The 13,618-nt window shown below is 36.7% G+C and overlaps 3 protein-coding genes across 4 annotated transcripts; 1 reads left to right on the top strand and 2 right to left on the bottom strand.

Moving 5' to 3' along the window:
* Nucleotides 1-407: 407 nt before the first annotated feature.
* LOC113207953 (isopentenyl-diphosphate Delta-isomerase 1) lies at nt 408-2,578 on the bottom strand. 2 transcript variants are annotated; one of them, XM_026424735.2, is made up of 3 exons: nt 2,413-2,578; nt 1,725-2,012; nt 408-1,563 (listed from the first exon to the last, which is right to left on the bottom strand). In XM_026424735.2, the coding sequence occupies exons 1-3, from the start codon at nt 2,434-2,436 to the stop codon at nt 1,105-1,107; spliced, it is 771 nt and encodes a 256-aa protein (XP_026280520.1). In that variant the 5' UTR covers nt 2,437-2,578; the 3' UTR covers nt 408-1,104. The 2 variants fall into 2 exon arrangements, with proteins under 2 accessions (XP_026280520.1, XP_026280528.1); XM_026424743.2 differs by having other exon boundaries at nt 2,281-2,497.
* A 13-nt stretch (nt 2,579-2,591) lies between these two features.
* Nucleotides 2,592-11,688, top strand: LOC113207376 (serine/threonine-protein phosphatase 4 regulatory subunit 3). The gene is made up of 15 exons (XM_052274608.1): nt 2,592-2,752; nt 3,924-4,151; nt 4,237-4,335; nt 4,418-4,561; nt 4,908-5,112; nt 5,196-5,289; nt 5,371-5,551; nt 5,637-5,786; nt 5,856-6,017; nt 6,101-6,293; nt 6,373-6,743; nt 6,905-7,056; nt 7,136-7,311; nt 7,419-7,570; nt 7,667-11,688. The coding sequence occupies exons 2-15, from the start codon at nt 3,954-3,956 to the stop codon at nt 7,763-7,765; spliced, it is 2,376 nt and encodes a 791-aa protein (XP_052130568.1). The 5' UTR covers nt 2,592-2,752; nt 3,924-3,953; the 3' UTR covers nt 7,766-11,688.
* Nucleotides 11,689-11,690: 2 nt separating this feature from the next.
* On the bottom strand, nt 11,691-13,515 carry LOC113207946 (uncharacterized). The gene is made up of 7 exons (XM_052274609.1): nt 13,373-13,515; nt 12,877-13,028; nt 12,699-12,798; nt 12,441-12,608; nt 12,217-12,357; nt 11,979-12,145; nt 11,691-11,905 (listed from the first exon to the last, which is right to left on the bottom strand). The coding sequence occupies exons 1-7, from the start codon at nt 13,460-13,462 to the stop codon at nt 11,845-11,847; spliced, it is 879 nt and encodes a 292-aa protein (XP_052130569.1). The 5' UTR covers nt 13,463-13,515; the 3' UTR covers nt 11,691-11,844.
* Nucleotides 13,516-13,618: the final 103 nt, after the last annotated feature.

Here is a 13,618-nt window from a genome sequence, read left to right as displayed (position 1 = left end):
GGGGGGGGGGTAAATGTAGACCTATGAAGTCAGTGAAATAAGTTGTCTCCTGAAAGTGATCCAAGCCCTTGGTCTGCATAGCTATTATTCAAAATCTTGGATGAGGCTTGGCTGGTAATTTTATCATGCTCGTATTCAGGGGTTTGGAGATAGAAAACCCAGCAGTGTATGACCTCAGTGTAGCCATGCAGCACCAAAAGTGTTCATCAAATTGTGTTTGTAACTATTTTTGAATATTATCATCCTGCAGGAAATCAATTACAATATACAATGAGCATGGGTTTAGATAGGTAAGTCATCATAAAAGCAATAGGTAGTCTGAATCTATCACATTTCCTTCAACATTTATTCGTATTAACACAGATATTGTGTGCAAATTTCATATAAATTAAGTTATTAGAAGGAAATGTGGTCAGTAGGGCTGTCTTTTTATTTTCCTTTGCTTTCTACTAAAAGTGACAAAATTCTAAAGCGTCTAAAACTAAATAAAGACATGAGATGAATTCCCTTTCCACCATGCCTTGCAGAGTCAGAGTAAGCAGCTCCTAAATCAAAACATTGAACAGATGTGACTGATTTAATAGAAAGTAAAGAGAGTTTCAAAACCTAGTGTATTTGACCAGCAAGCACAGTCTTCAAGTACATTTCTAACATTAATAAAATCTTCAAAGTTAAAATGATGTAAGAAAAGGTATCTAATACTTCTACCACCATAAAAATAAGTCAACATCATCAGTCTTCTATTTGCAGTAAGTTATCAACAAATGAAACATAAGACAAATTTTAAAAGTTCCTAAAGTAACATGGTTTACCACTCTTTGAGACAGCAAGATAATAAAAATGAGAAAATGATTCATAACTTTTATCAAAACTTAAAATCAGTTGATAAAGGCATTTCAATTATAAATAAAACAAGACTCCAAAAAAAATCAAAAAGTTAAGCCATTGGTGTTTTTACTGCATAACAAAACATAACAAAACAATGGAAGACAAATTTCTTAACTTTTACAGAGAAAACGTTCCAAGTGGAGACAAGGAAAATTCCTTCAAAATTGGAACAGGAAATACAAATATTAAACAAAAAGGGAAAAATGTATCTTAGACTTAAGTATATCTGTAAATTTTTCCATGGTCATAAAATTTTTCAAGTTGATGCAAATTGTCCCACCATGTTGGTAGTTGGTTTTTGGCAATAAGAGCGAACCAAGGAGTGATTGGTTCCTTCACATCAGAGAGGAAGTTTTTAAAGTCCTCCCGTTTTACGTATTTTACCTCGCTTACTTCATCAGGGTTTAAATTGTAAGTAACATCCTTCTGTAAGAAGAGAATGTAGTCGATTTCATGCTCTCCAAATTTGCCATCACCGCTGTCTTTGTAGTGAATTCGAGTGAGATATTTAAATTCTTCTGGTTTGGCCTGCTCCGGTGGAATCCCAAGTTCTATTTGCAGACGGCGCTGAGCAGCGTGTCGTATTCCAAGAGCATCCTTCTCAATGCATTCATTGGAAATGGTTGCCAATGGATGACTACAACAGGTATTAGTATAGTAATCTGGGTATGTAACCTGTAATGTCAAGTAAAGATTTGACAAAACAGTAGGTATAAAATGAAATACATCAAACATGAAAATAAAAGAATGGGTACTGATTAATTAGAGGGTGATATGACATTGGAGATGTTCACCAATGTCTTGATCAGATATAACTGTCTACTTTTAATAAGTACCTTGCAGGATGCTCTCTTCTGAAGAAGCAAATCGCCTTTTGAGTTGAACAAGAAAACACTAAATGCCCGATGTAATAATAGTTGTCCGTCTGCATTCACAGTATGGACTTTACTTTTACATTCTGCTCCGGTAACAGTGTCATGCTCATCAACTAGAATGCATTGATCTTCAGGCAAATTATCTTGCAAAGGGCTCATTTTCTGAAACTTGCCAGATGCTGCTGTTGACAGCAACCGAGACAATGTCTGCTGTAGTGTTGATTTCCCTAGAGCCAGCATTGAGCCACTCTGAAACAAAACAAAGGAAAAAGTAAGAAACGGTTGGGGTAAACTTTTAAAATTAATGTTAATTGTAAAATGAAAAACAGTTATTGTAGTAATGCGTGTGTCCAGAGAGATTAACTGATGCACGAAGAATAGTGAATGATGAGTTTAGAGAGGATAAGCCATAAATAGTAAGCAGAATTCTAAGGATGTCTTCTGTTCTTAAAGTCGTATGACATGTTAAAGAAACGAATATATAAAAACACATGGAGAGTACATAAGGACAACCTACACAGGTGAAAGCAGACGACAGTCTGTCGAAGACAGTTGAAAGATAAACGTGTCACACAAAGTTGACAGAGTGATTCCTCTTGGGTGCTCCCTCGCCAAGGAACTGCAACTAATTCATTCATAACATGCTCACCAACGAAGACCCAAGAAAGGACATTCTTCCACTGATACTGTCGGTTTCTCCCACTTTCGCTCTACCCCCTTAGAAAGCCGTAAACTGAAAACAGACGACTAACGCAACGCAATTTCACGAGCGCTCAGAAACCAAGCCGTGGCGTTGCGCAGCCGTGGCCGCTAGTGACTCAAGCTCTTCTAGCCATAAAATCGAAGTCCGTAGTGACGTCCGTGTAAACCCCGTGCAGCGTTGTTATTAATCCAAAATGGCGTAGTAATAACCCAGATAATGAAAGCGGAGTGGAATTTACGTTTTCTAACAGGATTTCAACGCGTAATGAATGGATTATGATTTTTAGGTACAGCATAGTGTTTGCGTATCAGTTTTGTCCTTTGCTTTATGTGTGTGGCTGCATGGCGTCCGCTTTCTATTGATTTTCGTTTGCGGTATTCTTTGTTGTGGTTAATTTCCCCTTGTTCGCGTTTATTGCTGGTTTTAATCACATTTGTTGTAACTTGAACTACATTTTCTTATTCTCTCTGATCCGGTGTTTTCTTTTAATCTACGTGGGATAGACTCAACTTTGCCGGAGTCCCACTTAACCTGTAGTTTTCAAGGCAATGGGCGCTATCTACCACTGTATTGAGTCAGGCCAACGCACAATTTTCCCGTGTTTATACAACTCTATACATTTCCCGTGGATTGTGTGTTTAATATAAATATTTGTCCCCTGTTACCGTATCGCATTAGATTCTTGATTTTCCATGAACTTCAGAAAGGTTGCCGGTTCATTGGAGCCGTGCTCCAAGGTCTGCTATCCGCGTACGTGCCCTTGGTTGACACTATGTTTAGTAAACAAATGTCACTTCAGTTGTAAGTTTTCTTTTTCGTGCTATGTTTTTTTGCTACTTAGGGGCTGCTAATTTTTCAAAACATTGTATTTGCTCTACATTTAAATGTTCGATTTTGCACATCTTAAACATTCTCAAGGCTATTGTGAATCAAGCATCAGAAATGGCAGTTCACCCCTCCTCCCCTAGTCTGTTTACCACGTTCGTTTTACCTTTTACATTTGTATCATTTACTTTTCATCTAGATCAGCTTGACATATTGCTAGTTCTCTATCCTTACCTCAGCTTTATATCCTCTTATCAATGTATTTGTAAAATCTCAATAAATCTCATTGATGACCCAGTAGTACCTTTTTTAACCATTAAAGCTAAGCTGGAGCATCTCTTCTCAATCTTTCTATATTATTCAATTATATGTTGTAAATGTTAAATCTTTCTCTCATTTTATATTAGATCTCATTAATAACATAATTGTCAGTTATGAGATGAATCTTTTAACAGTTTGTAATTTAAGGCATCAGTTTTGAAAATAGTGTCTTTGTTCTGTCTGTCAAATAGTTGGTTACATTTTTTTTTTCTTACTGTATTGCCAGTCCCCTCTGTTTGCTGTTTTTGAACCACAATATAACATCTCCAATCTCTCTAGGCAATTCATTGAGGTCATGCTTATTTTTGCAGATGAGTGCTGATTTATAAACAATTAAGGAGATGACAGACACACGGAGGCGCGTTAAACTCTACGCGCTTAATGCAGATCGCCAGTGGGATGACCGCGGAACTGGCCATGTTTCCTCTCAGTATGTAGATCGACTGAAGGGGATTTCCCTTCATGTCAGGGCAGAATCTGATGGCACTATTCTTTTGGAGTCTAAAATTCAACCAGACACAGCCTATCAAAAGCAACAGGTTTGAAATCTTCTAAATTTATTGCAGTTTAATAAATTTGCTATGGTTGTTCCTATTTCATAATGTGTACTTTTTTCAATTCCAGGACACATTAATTGTTTGGTCTGAGGGTGACAATTTTGACCTTGCTCTAAGCTTCCAAGAAAAAGCAGGCTGTGATGAAATCTGGGAAAAAATCTGTCAGGTTTGTGGTTATTTCTGTTTCCCAAAAAATCTTTAAGTATTTTTACAGTGTGTATTTACAACATACGTATATATTCTTATAGGTTCAAGGAAAAGATCCATCTGTTGAAATTACTCAAGACATTGTCGAGGAAAGTGAAGATGAAAGGTTTGATGAAATGTCAGACTCTGCTCCACCAATTGATCTTCCACCATGTGAGCTAAGTCGACTTGAAGAAATAAACGAGGTATGTGCATAGATATTTGTACTTAGTCTCAAGTTAGTCTGTAAGAAGTTCTGGACCAGATTGTCATTTGCCAATCACTTTCCACTTTTGCCAACCGAGTGTAGTTTATATGCACATTGGTTTGTAAAGAGAACACACACGAGGTATATAACAAAACGAGATGGACTACCATATACTTACTCTGAACGGCTCGGGGGCTGTGTTTTGATGCGGTCAAATGCGTTCGCTAGTTGTGCACTTCTTGATGCAGCATAGAACACATCCTGCACTAATGTTTCACCTAGCCTAGTTTAACTTGTGCTCTAGAATTTGCTTTCTTCACATCAAACTTTTTTGTTTTTTTCAGGTGGTCAGCAGTTGTCTAACATCTCCTATGAGAAAGGAAAAGCTTGCAGTAGCAATTGAAAATGATGGGTACATACGGAAGTTGCTTAACTTATTTCATATGTGTGAAGACCTTGACAACACTGAAGGCTTGCATTATTTGTATGAAGTGTTCAAAAACATATTTCTTTTAAACAAAAATGCTTTGTTTGAAGTGATGTTTGGAGGTATATTATCCCTTTTCTTGCCCAAGATTCCTACCATACTTTGTTTTAGTTGGCTTTTTAAAAATATAAATATTTTGTTACAGATGAGTCAATATTTGATGTCGTAGGATGTCTTGAGTATGATCCATCAACACCAACACCTAAGAAACACAGAGAGTACCTGAAAGAACTGGCAAGGTAAGCAAATTCCCTTATGTAACTCTTCTTTAACCTGATCTGGTGATTTTCATTAATCTTTGGGATATTACAATTTTGTAGGTTTAAAGAAGTTATTCCTATCACAAATGCTGATCTCCTAGCTAAAATTCATCAAACCTACCGAGTACAGTACATTCAGGATGTGGTACTCCCAACACCATCTGTCTTTGAAGACAACATGCTCTCCACATTATCAAGTTTCATATTTTTCAATAAAGTTGAAATAGTCACATTGGTTCAGGTAACTGACTGAATTTTTCATAAAACGCCTTTACTTGAACCATGAAACCTTTACATTAAACTTTTATTTTTAATTAAATAAACAGGAGGATGAAAAATTTCTAACAGAACTATTTGGATTTCTTACTGATGAGTCAACCGAAGAAACCAAGAGGCGTGATTTAGTACTATTCCTAAAGGAATTTTGTAATTTTTCTCAAAATTTACAACCGCAAGGGAAAGAGAACTTTTACAAGGTATGACTCCTCCCTTGGGATTTGCAAAGTAAAGTTTTCTTTTTGTATTCTATAACTTTTCTTTTGCAGACTCTCACTTCACTAGGAATACTATCGGCTTTAGAAATAACATTGACTTCTGATGATCCTCAAACAAAGTCAGCTTCAATAGATATTTTAACTTATATTGTTGAATTCAATCCCTCTTTTGTGAGAGATTACACACTGCAGCAAGCCAATTCTACTGATGAGGTGAGTCCTTGTTCATTATGAATTTGTTTGTAAGACTAATAACTCACGTACATCGATCTAATATTTAATAACCATTGTTGCAGGACCAAATGCTCTTGAATGTTGTTATAGACCAAATGATATGTGACACTGACACAGAATTAGGTGGAGCTGTCCAACTAATGGGAGTTCTAAGAATTCTTTTGGATCCAGAAAACATGATGGCTTCAATTAATAAATCAGAAAAGACAGATTTTCTGAACTATTTCTACAAGCACAGTGTCAACATTCTTATTGGTACAGCTTTCATAACTTATTTTTGCATTTTATTGAAGCTTGTTGGATTGTGTAGTAAACTTTCTGTCTATCATTGCAGGTCCTCTTCTCACCAATACACTATCTGATTGGCCTGCTAAAGAGGACTATCAGACAGTTCAACTGTTAGGTCTTATTCTTGAGTTGCTCTCTTTCTGTGTTGAACATCACACATACCACATAAAGAATTGCATCTTGTCGAAAGACCTCCTTAGAAGAATTTTGGTTCTAATGAAGTCTACTCATACTTTCTTGGTGCTTTGTGCCTTGAGATTTATGAGAAAAATTATAGCTCTTAAGGATGAGTTTTACAATCGGTATATTATCAAGGGCAACTTGTTTGCCCCTGTAATTGATGCTTTTATTAGGAACAATGGCAGATACAATTTATTGGATTCTGCTATTCTTGAGATGTTTGAATTCATCAAGTTGGTAAGTTGATACAATTGTGTTCTTGAAGTAGAAATGGGCACACCCAGGATTATCAAATTGGCCTGATCAATCCTTGGGCTTCGCCGCTTACCTAGCTCTTACCCTCACCTATGTGTGGTACTTACTGTCTTCATTACTAAATTTTGACACCTTTTTATCAGGAGGACATAAAAACATTATGCATACATGTAGTAGAGAATTTTAGCAAAGTATTGGATGATATTGACTATGTGCAGACCTTTAAGTCCTTGAAAATGAGGTATGATCAACATCTGGATAAAATTAAAGATCGAGACCGGCCGTCCTTAGATAGGTAAAAACTTGCTTAAAAATACAAGTAATATATTTGCAACACTTTGTGACCATCACTAATCTATACTGCCCTTTCTTAGTGTCCCCTCAATTTTAAGAAACAGTCGATACCGCCGTGACCAGCGGCAGCTAGAAGAGGAGGAAGAATTGTGGTTCAACGATGAAGAAGAATTTGATGAAGGTGATTCAGTAGTTCCTGGTCCAGACCCTGACATTCTTGGGAAAAAGTTGGATCCTGACCTCAACTCCACTCTTGGTAACTATGATATTCTGGAATATTTTGATATTGTATACTAATCTACTTTTTTATTGGTCTGGTACTCAATAAGGTTTTGTAATCAATAACATCAACTTGCTTTGCAGCTAAACTTGTGGAGAAGAAGAATGAGACTAATCCAGGTAAACTTTCAACGAGCCCAAGTAAAGCAATGAATAACAACATGAATATGAGCAACTCAGTGAGTAGCTCTCCTCTGAATGCCTCACCTTCAGAGAAGTCTTCTCTCTTCAAGAAGGTTAGTATCCCATCCAGGCTTATGCGTATGTATGCTAGCCCGTACTCAAGTACAATCAATACAATGTATCTAATCTAATCTATCTTGTTTCATCAGGGCTTGGTTGATTATGAGGGAGATTCTGATGATGAGGATGAAGAAGATGGCAATGGTGATTTACTGACACCAGTACATAAGCGCGCACGTCTTTCATGATGTGCAAATTCGTCATGTGAAACTTATATTAATGAGTGACCGTGTGTGTGCGCGCGCGCGTGTGTTTGTGCGTGTGCAAATATGCACACTCTGCCATGCGCCAGAAAAACACTGGAAAAACCGGTGATTCATGTGTCTATCTTCATATGTAAGCTAAAATTAACACAAAATACAAGTTGAATCCGTGTTACCATGGAATGCACAGAAGAATGATTCATGGATGGAGAAGCAATCAGTGGTGCCAGTGGGGACTTACTTAAAGATACCTGGAAATGAACTTCAGAAAAACAGGTCTGTCTCTGATCCTCACCACCATTCTTAGGAAGCAAAAGTGGAAATGATGGAACTTCTTTGGGCCATGTTAAATGAAATTTTTATCAATTCTGTAATCAGTTGGTATTACATTACTTTTGCTCAAATTATCTTCATTGTCGTTTTTTAGAAGCCTAATTTTGTCATGCATGAATCTCACAGAAAAGTGCTCCATTTGTGTGTGATCTGATATTCTTCTAACCTATTCACTTTGCTGGTGCCACTGCTGTAGATAGTAGTTCCGTTTGTTGCTAAGTTAATTTTCATTCAAACTTCGCAACTTATCATAGATGTCAAGGAACTGAAGACTGGTTTGTGTATTGTAGATTCACCTGTCCTCAAAGATTTGCTACGCAGCATCTGGTTTTGGTCGGACCAAAATCAACCTAGGTGATGCATATCCGTATTACAAAGTATCCTGTTAATTCACTTGTATTTAGTTCTTTCTGTCTTTTGTACATAACATACTGTTAATTAAATAGGATCATGCTTATTTTTATAAATGTGTAATTTGACTATCTGATGGTAAATGAACCAAATGGATACCACACTGGGAATAATCATTCCAAAGGAAGAAGTTGATTTTACCAATGTTGCCAAAGGTGGCTTTTTGAAGACTTATTGTAAAAGTTATGGAGAGTCAATCAAGGTATATACCTGCCATTGTTGTTTGAATTCAGTGTATGTAAAGTAATATCTTACTAAAAAGAAAATATGGCAGCTTGTCCCCTTTGTTCACCAGTACTAATTGGTTGGCAATTTAGTAAGTAAGAAATTCTTACTTTTCATTCTGTACCACTTTTGTAGAGTGCAAGTAATTTTAGTTATCTATAGACAAAAGTCCATATTGGAGCATTTGTTACATCTACTTTCACACATCAAATTCAGTGATGCACTGGTGGATTCACAAAGCCCTTTCTTTTAATTTGCTTTTTTAGCACTAGATTTGGCCAAACTATTTTGTTTTTAGTCATGCTTTGACATGAAAATCAAAGCTGCCATTCATTACAATTTTATGTTCATTAAATTCAAACCTTTATTCTTCAAGGTATTGAGGCTCTGTAGTGATAACATGGCTTTTGATACATGATCTCTTTTGTCAATCTGATATTTGGTTAGTTGGTAGACTGCTTATTTAGGGGTATTCAACCCCCGCTACCCCACTTTCTTTTTTCTTTTTTATTTACATTGAGGTACCCACTGCAAGTGAATTACAGCCTATGTGTATGGTAAACCATGCTTATTCCAAACCTTTGTGTCAGTATCATTTGCAAGACTGGTATGGTATGTTGAGAAGCTTCAGTGTGCATGTTCTTTCTGGTAATAAGTGTGTATTGCCTATTTTACTACTTTTTCTGAATTTCTCAACGTACGCATCCTGAAATGAATTCTTATCTAAGTTTTCCTTCACAATTTGTCTTATGTAAATTTTGAAACTTTCTTATTGTCAAGTGGACTGGACATGTCACATATGGTTGTTTAAATTGACTTCTAAGATGTTGACTTTATCTGTAACCCAGCCAAGATTTGTAGTGGGCCATAGATTTTATTTTCTTTATCTAATCATTGCACTTTAAATGGTTCCATGATTTCAGAGCTGTCTGATAACTGTGGGTTTTCTAATTTTAATGTAAATTTTGTTTTGAATCATTTTTTTTATAAAAATTACTTTAACAGCATGCAAACTTTATGTCATTTAATTTGCCTTTTTTTTTTTTTTTTATCAACATGCCACAGCAGTCTTGCATCAAAATTGTGCCAAAATTATGAAGCTGATAACAAAAGCCAGAGTAAGCTCTGAAAATGGATTTTGTGCAATAGGAGGTTTGTACATATACCTTGCCACTTTGTACAGCTGTGGAAAGATTCCAAGTATGGAATCACCTCAGAGAATGCAGTCATGTTGTGCTATACCTCCTGACGCAAGAATTAATTGTGATGGTTCCAAGTAAGTTGAGGCATTTTATTCATAATGTGACCGTTTGGAGTGAAAAGTAAATGTGCTCTTGAATGTATATATAGTAAGGACGAGTCTCAACTCATTTGTAACATTTTGTAAGGTATACACAGCTGTGCAAAGTGATATTTAGTTGTAGGGTGTCTACAGAAAACTAGTTTTTTTAATTAAAGTTTATTGCTACTGCTTTTATTTAAATTGTACACATTTACAGTGTAATCTATTATTTGAAACATAAAATGAATGTTTTGGTTGGTCTAAATAAGGTTTTTAATTTTTAGTATTTGTAAAGAAAATAGCTGTACATTTATAATGAAGACTGCATTGAATCCTTATCCAGATTGGATATGAGATATTTAACTTAAATGTTTTCAGGTAATAAGTAGACACCCTGTACAAGCTTTGAAGACTCACCATCTGGGTTGTGCTGTGTGAACGTTTTAGTGTAATAATAAAACTAACTTATAAGTCAAAAGTTGATGTTTGTATTTTCTTGAGTAGGCATTATATAATTTTATAGGTTGTTTAAAAACCTAGATTGATCAGTCTTCTAATTGATTGAAAGAACAGAAATCTACTTTTCCTTCACCTAAATTTTCACTCAAATTAATTTTACTCTCATGAACTTTGTCAACCTTATCTTGCTGTTGCACATTTTTTTGTGATACTCATCACATCATTCATCTATTCATGAAATCCTACATTTTTTTGACAACTCAAATGAACTTCTCGGTCCCTAACTATCTTCTGTAGTCTGAATTCTTTATTTATGGCCAATACTTTAGAATCTTAAGTTGATTATTACTTGTCCATTCAATTTGTATTGCTGTAAATGTGCATTCAATCTGTCTTATCAGGTAACCCGGGAACAGGTAGAAATTATGACTTTTGTGTTTTACAACAACTATATAGAAGTCAATGGTCTTCCTAATGTCACAGGATTCATCTTGACTTTCATTTTGAATAAATTTTGACATTTCCTTATTTTAATTTTTCTGTGATACTTCACATTTTGGTAACCACAGTAAATGTGGTGCAATACTTATTGGGGCGTGTTCCACTTCAATAGAGTAACTTTTTTGTTGTTAATTTTTGAAGTGATGACTAATTACAAATGTTTTACAATCAGTTCTGTGAAAGATGGTCTTCTGGGTTCACTATCTGTTGATTTCATGTAGAATTCATTCAGTGAAAAACTAGGTGGTGTGCATTTTCTGAAAACTGCTTGATGCCGCCCGGAAATTTTATCAAAGAGTGTTTACTGGATTGCGAACCATTGAAACTGGTGCGAATACAATTTTCTTACAAAAAGTCTGGTAGTAAGAGAGATGATTGTCTGGTTTAAAGTTCTCTTTATAGTTCTATTTCCTTGACTACTGTGCCAGTATATCCTGGATTCATTATATTCCTGGATACCTACTTTAGTCAGAACATATTTTGATTGCACAGTCTTGTATTTTTGAGGATGATTGCCCAATTATGTCAGATGTTTAAAATTTCGTTATAAAGTTTTATGTTGAAAAGGTTACTTGAATTCTCAGTGACCTGCTGCGTGAATCGTTAGGATTAGGGGAATCTGCATGGTGATGATATTTCAACAAATGTACAAATTTGTAGGCTGATGGAATAAAGCATTCAGCATGTAACCAATTTAGCTAGGTTTTTTAAAAAATAATTATTATTCAACCTCTGTGGTTTATCAACTGAAGGTGCTAAATCCCCTCTTCATTTAGAAATGTTTTCATGCTCTTTTAATTTCAACCTCAGCAAGGCATGAACAAATTTGTCCTTCATAGTCCAAACACGTTCTTCATGTTTTTAGTTGTACACTATTTATGAGCTTTAAGTATGTATTGTAAATTGTGTTTGACCTGTAAAAGGAATTCAAAAACTCATATTTAGACTGATTGAGAAAATTAATAGGTGAGATGCTGGTGCGCCTACCTGTTTCTTGTAGCAGTATCCATCATGTGAATAACAAATCTAGGACAATGAGCCATGTCCATGCAGCGTGCATGAAATAAAATGCCATTGCAAAGAGCAAAAAGTACCTCGGGCATAGGCCATTCACGAAGTGCTTTCAGTTGTCTTGGTAAGTAATCAAGCAGCAGCTGAAGCATAAGGCAAAATTGAGTCTGTAATTTTTCTTTACCTCTTATTTTTGATTGTGTGGAATACTAACGCGTATTGTAGCAATGAGTGCAGATGTGAGGATAGTAGTGTTGGGTTGGAGCCAAAATGCTGTGCCTGCAGCCAGACCTGCAATGGCACTATGCTGATAGTTGTCTGATCCGTACCTCAAAGCCAAGGCACACCGTGCAACCTGCAAAAGTTAACAGGTAATCTTTTAACACATTTATTTAACATTGAGCCAAAAAGAAATTATATTGGTGCTGAGATGCAAACCTTGTATAGAAATACGTATCCTCCTACTGATAAAATGCCAGCCCCAGTTCTTTTAGAACAAAATTCTCTGAAAAATGTAGTTGGATCATTTGCAATAGTACTTCCTTTAGCCATCACCACTCGTAGGGCTTGTAGTGCTCCAGCCAATGCTGAGTATTTTGTAGTAGCCTATTGAACAAATGATAAATCTACCAGAAAAAGTACGCAGTTTTTACAATGTATGTTTACTGTTACATTTATGATCATTGGCATTCGAACCTGCAAGGCTGATCTCCAGCATGTTTCCTTGTGGGGAACTGGACAAGTTTTTTGGGTTGATGTATTGATTTCTATTCTTTCACTCTCGGGTATAAAAAACCTACAAACAAGACTTGTGTTACAATCGGTGTCTTTCTTTCATCAAGAAGATGCATGGTTTCTTCAGAGTTCCACCAACCAAAATACGGGCGTCTTCTTTTTCTTCGTACTCTCCTTGTGCAAGAGGGAGAGCAGCATGGCGTTGATGACCATGAAGGCGATTGTGTCCACAGGAGCACTGCGACGCACTATGCCGGCAATCTGGGCCCGAACGTAGAGGTACTCCAAAGCCTGAAGAGTCGAGGGGGCTGATTGTTCAGTGGGGATGAGGGAAGACCACCTCACTCCACGTCACCGATCTCCAGATGTAAACTAGAGTCTCTCTAGATGTAAACCCTACACTAGTAGCGCTGATTCGGTAACGCGCATGAAAGGTACCTAGTGAGAACATTTCCTGCCTCTATGTCGATATTTGGTCGATTTCGCATTTACGGCTAAGTTTAAACGCGTCTGAATTGTGTTCTCTCTTGCGCCAATTCTCGGTCGTTTGCCGCATTGAATGCGTTGCGTATTTAAGTGCATTTGGCATTACTAGGGGACACGAGTTATTGAGCCCTGCTGTGATGCATACTCACCATGTTGTAAAATGTGTTCATGACTATCTTACGCCTGTTGACGTGGTCGATGAAGATGGTGAGCCCGGCGCACGCCCCGGGGATCAACATGGAGCTCCAGAAGGAGAAACCTCCGATGGAACGCCTGTAAATCGAAGAGAGGGAATGACGGCGTGGGAGTTATTGGAAGGGAGGTGGCGCTCGATCTCGGCCTAGTTAAGCCCTCCCCCGAGGGTGGGTGTAGCATGACAGCATCGGCCTTGGGGG

The sequence above is a fragment of the Frankliniella occidentalis genome, unplaced genomic scaffold (genome assembly GCF_000697945.3).
Source record: "Frankliniella occidentalis isolate FOCC.00 unplaced genomic scaffold, Focc_3.1 Scaffold418, whole genome shotgun sequence".
In the NCBI taxonomy this organism is placed as follows: Eukaryota; Metazoa; Arthropoda; class Insecta; order Thysanoptera; family Thripidae; genus Frankliniella; species Frankliniella occidentalis.
The sequence above is the reverse complement of the archived record's forward strand: the minus strand, read 5'-3'. Positions and strand labels throughout refer to the sequence as shown.

Excerpts from the sequence above, each read along its gene's own strand:
- LOC113207953 (XM_026424735.2), bottom strand. The coding sequence starts at position 2,436 with ATGTCCTTTCTTGGGTCTTCGTTG. Across the intron at positions 2,013-2,412 it reads CCTTTCTTGGGTCTTCGTTG|AGTGGCTCAATGCTGGCTCT; the intron begins GTGAGCATGTTA and ends GTTTTGTTTCAG. Across the intron at positions 1,564-1,724 it reads AGAAGAGAGCATCCTGCAAG|GTTACATACCCAGATTACTA; the intron begins GTACTTATTAAA and ends TTGACATTACAG.
- LOC113207376 (XM_052274608.1), top strand. The coding sequence starts at position 3,954 with ATGACAGACACACGGAGGCGCGTTAAACTCTACGCGCTTAATGCAGAT. Across the intron at positions 7,057-7,135 it reads GACCGGCCGTCCTTAGATAG|TGTCCCCTCAATTTTAAGAA; the intron begins GTAAAAACTTGC and ends GCCCTTTCTTAG. Across the intron at positions 7,571-7,666 it reads AGTCTTCTCTCTTCAAGAAG|GGCTTGGTTGATTATGAGGG; the intron begins GTTAGTATCCCA and ends TTGTTTCATCAG.
- LOC113207946 (XM_052274609.1), bottom strand. The coding sequence starts at position 13,462 with ATGTTGATCCCCGGGGCGTGCGCCGGGCTCACCATCTTCATCGACCAC. Across the intron at positions 12,358-12,440 it reads GATACGTATTTCTATACAAG|GTTGCACGGTGTGCCTTGGC; the intron begins GTTTGCATCTCA and ends TAACTTTTGCAG. Across the intron at positions 11,906-11,978 it reads GATACTGCTACAAGAAACAG|GTCAAACACAATTTACAATA; the intron begins GTAGGCGCACCA and ends TTCCTTTTACAG.